This window comes from Sceloporus undulatus, chromosome 1 (assembly GCF_019175285.1).
Source record: "Sceloporus undulatus isolate JIND9_A2432 ecotype Alabama chromosome 1, SceUnd_v1.1, whole genome shotgun sequence".
NCBI lineage: Eukaryota > Metazoa > Chordata > Lepidosauria > Squamata > Phrynosomatidae > Sceloporus > Sceloporus undulatus.
In genome coordinates, this window is record NC_056522.1 from 62,163,110 (window position 1) to 62,168,173 (window position 5,064).

The window sequence follows — 5,064 nt, forward strand, 5'->3', positions numbered from 1 at the left end:
ATGACGGTGGCCGTGTGGAACGGCCGCCGCCATTTTGTGCGCGCACAGCGTGCACTAGGGTTAGGGCAGTGCGGAAGCACCGCCCCGTCTTAACCCTAGTACGCGCTCCGTGCGTACTTTTAAGCCCATATGTAACGGGCCTATGATACAGTTGCCATAGGTCAAAGTCGACTTGAAGGGACATAAAGACTACAAGTGAATACCATTGGTTGCTAAAATCAGATGGACGTGGAGCAAGACTTTATTCAAGGTTTAGGTGGATATATTCAATCTCCTTTACTATTTTAGCCTCTATGCCTGTGGGTCTCCAACTGCAAACAGTTCCACATCTACCTTTATTGAAGACAAGAACAATAACATGCTATGTATAGTGTAAGTTATACTATCTGAATAGATTATCACTGATATCCCATTCTCTGGTATTGCATGTTGTCCAATATCACAGTTAATGCTTCCGCAGGAGATTTTGGGAGTTGGGAAGGGACTCTCAAATATCTCAAACAGCAACAGTTGTCTCATGTAGAAAGGGAAACTGAAGTATGAGACATGGGAAGGTAACTTTAAGGATCTCTTTGTACACCTCCTACATAGCCTGGAAGAAGAGATTCCTCCCTCCATAACTGCCATCCTCTGGCCAGTGAGGGAGTTGACCAGGCAGGCCCAGCTCCATCAGGGCTAGCCTAGAAGAAGAGACTCCTCCCTCCATAACTGTCATCTTCCAACCTATGAAGGAGTTGACCAGGCAGGCCCAGCTCCACCAGAGCTAGCCTGAAGAAGAAGAGCCCTCCCTTCAGTCCATCTGTTTTAGTCCAGGCCTCAGAGGGAGAGAAGAATGCTGGACCTGATCCCCTCCCTCCCCCATTCCCTTCTCCTTTTGTGTCGTGTCTTTTAGATTGTAAGCCTGAGGGCAGGGAACCGTATATTATCCCCTCTGTTGTAAGCTGCCCGGATTCCCAGTGATTGAGAGGCATATAAATAAATCCTATTATTATTATTATTATTATTATTATTATTATTATTATTATTATTAGCTATTTGCAACTTTTCCTTGCAGGAATTCACGTTTGTTCCTATAGGCACCTTGAGTATATTCATGTTGTTATTTCTAATAAGTTTGAATAGGATTTTTTTTAGCCTATATGCTAATCTGCAATAAAGTACAAAAATTGTTCTGAGAGGCTTTTCTTTAACAGGATTTAGTGCTGGAACTGAAAGTGAAAAATTTGGCATCCTCTGACTCAAGAGGCTATGACCTGCAAAAGGAGGTTATAGTTAAAGTGAAAAACAAAGTTACTAACCAGGTAAAAAGACTTAGCCATTCTGGACATTCTTGTATTAATAGAAGATTGTATGAAGGAAGATTGGGTTTAGTTTCAGAGAATGCTTGCTTAATGCACAAACTGGGCTTTCTGTACCCATCAAAGGTAGTATACAATGACTAGTCCCAGGCATATACAATATCCAACTCAGCTTTTTAGGAAGTTGCATTTGGTCTTTAGTAATTTTTAGTAGTTGGGAGATGGGAAGATCTTAGCATATATAAACATATGTATGAGGATAAGAAGCTTTTATCCAATCCAAATACAAGAGATACAAATACAAGAGAACTTAATGTCTTAAAATAGCCTAATTTTTCTAGGTGTGGGTTTGGTCAAAGCCTAAGTTCATCAACAGGAAATTTTTAATGGAAGAGCTTTATCAGCGTTTTTTAGATGGGGAAGATGTGCATGTTGACAAAGAGAGAGATCCATTCTGGGATCCTGTGGAAGTTATTCATTTAGGATCAGCCCATATCTGGCTCCAGTCCCTTGCTTACTGCATGAAACTTGAAGAACAGACAGAACTCCTGAATTCTGAAGGAACTGAGGAAGCCATCATATTAGTCAATATAACTCCATGTTCTCCAAATGGGAGGTGAGTGCATCTGTTATTTTGACTATAGAAGAAAAACTGAGTTTAGGAAAGCCTGTCACAGTATATTGTGCACACCTTATCTTTAAAAACCTCAGGGCACAGAGAAAAGATGTACAAAGGAAGTCACTGTGTCTTTTCCCTCCTTATCAGCCTATCAGTTTGCTTGCTTATCTTTCCCATTTGTTATACAGCAAAGGCTATATAAGGGAGGGCAATGGAGAAGCTGAGGGGTAGTTGCACGTCTCTCACATCTTCACAGTTGTTAAAAAGAATAGATGTGTTATATGAGTAAAGACCTGATGACCTGTTTCCTTCCCTTTGCTTCTGAAGATTGTGGAAAAAAATCCTGAACCCAATAGAAAAGTGGCTAAATATAAATTTGGAATAATCTGGTCAAATTTGATTTGAATGAGACTTTATATAATCTTCTATGATTTGTAATGCAGATATTGTGTTTAGGTGTAACACCAAACTATGGTTTAGTGTCCTATAAACAAGCCTCAAGGTTGTGTATTCCCTTCCCTGGCAAGGCTGGCTGGCATGATTAATATTAATATGACTGGTATCCTATTCATAAATTGTGATGGTGTAAGTCTGACCTATGCCATCACAATTCACTTTTATGGTCATTGCAAAAGTCTAATTTGACCACACAACAACCAAATCCCCCCAAATCTCCCTTTTAAGTAGTGCAGCCTCCCAAAAGAGCCCTTTCCATGTTGCTAGAGAGCATGGGATATTCCCTGAAGCCATGCCAAAGGAGAAGCGAGTTCAGGAAACAGGCTTCTCCCTTTAATGTAGGAATAATAATAATAATAATAATAATAATAATAATAATAATAATAATAATTTATTATTATTATTATTATTATTATTATTATTATTATTATTATTATTATTATTATTATTATTATTATTACCCCGCTGGGCAGTCATGGTGGGACTTGGGGCCATGCCCATCTCATTTCCAATCCCACCTTGTGAGCTGCACTGATTCCTTCCTAGGAAATTGTCTAGTTTTCTGAAAATGGAACTTTGGTGCAAAACAAACACAGGGAGAGCCCGCACCTTGTTTTAGGCCAGTGATGGCGAACCTATGGAATGAGTGCCAGAAGTGGCACTTAGAGCCCTCTCTGTGGGCACACACGCCATCATCTCAGCACGGAATTCACCAGAGTTTGTTACTAGAAAATCAGAGGGACATGGCACTTTGCGATAAATAAGAGGGTTTTGGGTTGCAGTTTGGGTACTCAGTCTCTAAAACGTTTGCCATCACTGTTTTAGGCCCTTGGTGGCTTCCAGAGGATGGATGGATGGATGGATGGATGGATGGATGGATGGATGGATTTCTGTCTGTTTGGGGAAAGTTCTAAGTGGTCAAACACAATCTTGGGGGGGGGGCACTATTCCAGGTCTTCACTTCAACATGTTAATTGGTTTTGCTTTATGTTTTGGTTTAGCATAAATGTTTTAAGGTTACATCCAAACAAAGCCATTCTCAATCCCACTTTATAATTAATCACTATTCTTCTCTCCTCCTCTGCCCCCAACAGTCTCTTTGGAGAGGATGACATGATTATTGACCCTCTGGAGTTGCTTGGCAAAAGGATCGATTTCCAGATTCACATTTTACATTGTCTTGGAGTCAAATGGATTAAAGAAGTAGCACACAGAGGGATCCAGATTGGGTAGTTATTTTAAAACTTTCTATAGAATTGTTTTCAATATGCTCTTTGAAGAAAAAGATTAGAACTATGCTATAAAACTGTTTGAGGAAAAAAGTTGTTGTGGGGTTTTGTTTTTAAATGTGACATTTTAATTAGAAAAACTAGGAGTGCAAAACATTTAACTGCATAAAGAAATAGTTATTTGAAATGTATGTTTATAATGTATGCATACAAGATTACCTATTCAGGAAACATCTAAGGTTTGAAATATTTCTGTCATTTCATGGAGCAAAAACTAGTATGTGATGATACTACTTCTACTTCTCTTTCCCTCTGCAACTTTCCCAGATTGATTTGAGGGGTTCCTACAACCTCCCAATGGAGATTTTGAGGGTGAAGATGGGTGGGGAGCTTCAGTGGAGAGTGGAATCCTTCCCTTCCCATTCCACAAATGTCAGTTGGATATTCTTTGGAGACTGAACTTCATTTTAATTGGGTGTTGAATGTTTGTTTGTTTTACACCTTTAGATATAAAATTTATGACCTCCCATGCTCATTATATACAAAACCTGTTTGGAGAAATGTAAATCCGAAGATAGAAGAAGTAGCTAGATTTTCAGCTATGAAGACATCCCATGATTTTTTGAACTATCTGCAGAAAAATGCTTTAATAATTGACTTGTGGGGGCTTCAAGGTATTTTGTTTGCTTTATTTTAGTAAATCCATATGTGTTTTTATAAGCTTTGTATCTAAAGGTTTGAAGTTCACATATTACCAAATGGCATTCTACTTTTGATTAAGAAAGGTAACAGTCACATGAAATTACCCAATACAAGGTCCAACAGTAGGTCACGACAGTTAAGTGTTACCTACTCCACTATGCAGTTATTCTTCAAGGCATTATTAAGCAGAGGTCTTTCTTTACCAGACCTGCTAGCTGAGATCCCTTTTACTACAAGTGCCAAGCATAAAACCTGAGAGTCTTTTGTTGTTGTTGCTCTGCTACTGAACTGGGGTCCTTGCCAACAATTCCAGTTAAAACGTGTTCTACATGTTATTTTACATAATTGATCCAGACCAATCAGGAAAATTCAAAGGACTCCCCTTATTGTTATCAGACTTTAGAAACCTATCAAAACACAACAGAATTCCTTCTGCAACCTTCTCCGCCTTTTGGATTCCATCTCTTCACTTCCTATGCCTCTACTAGAATGGTACAGAAGGATCTTGCCATATTTGTCCCAAAGACTACCTGTGCTATTGGTAGTCCCAACAAGGCTAGATCTATTAAATGAATCCTACCAAATCCCTCAGTATATTCTAGTCAGGAGAAACAGGAAGGTCAACATTTCTTGCCAAATGAAGTTGTGTCAATTAAGTTTGTCCCAGCCGATCTGTTAAATATAATTTCAGCCAAGTCCAACAAGATCATGATGCCTTTTAACACCCTGTTTTTATCTGGTGTGGTCAGATTCTGTGAGC

At 39.1% G+C, this 5,064-nt stretch overlaps 1 protein-coding gene across 1 annotated transcript in view; it reads left to right on the forward strand.

The window, feature by feature from the left end:
• The window catches only part of LOC121924976 (kinesin-like protein KIF28P), a 103,897-nt gene extending 99,452 nt beyond the window's left edge, over nt 1–4,445 (forward strand). The window contains exons 16-19 of the mRNA XM_042456602.1: nt 1,194–1,301; nt 1,640–1,914; nt 3,468–3,602; nt 4,110–4,445. Of these exons, the coding sequence (XP_042312536.1) occupies nt 1,194–1,301; nt 1,640–1,914; nt 3,468–3,602; nt 4,110–4,299 (708 nt within the window). The 3' untranslated portion in view covers nt 4,300–4,445. The remainder of the gene's footprint in view (nt 1–1,193; nt 1,302–1,639; nt 1,915–3,467; nt 3,603–4,109) is intronic.
• Nucleotides 4,446–5,064: the final 619 nt, after the last annotated feature.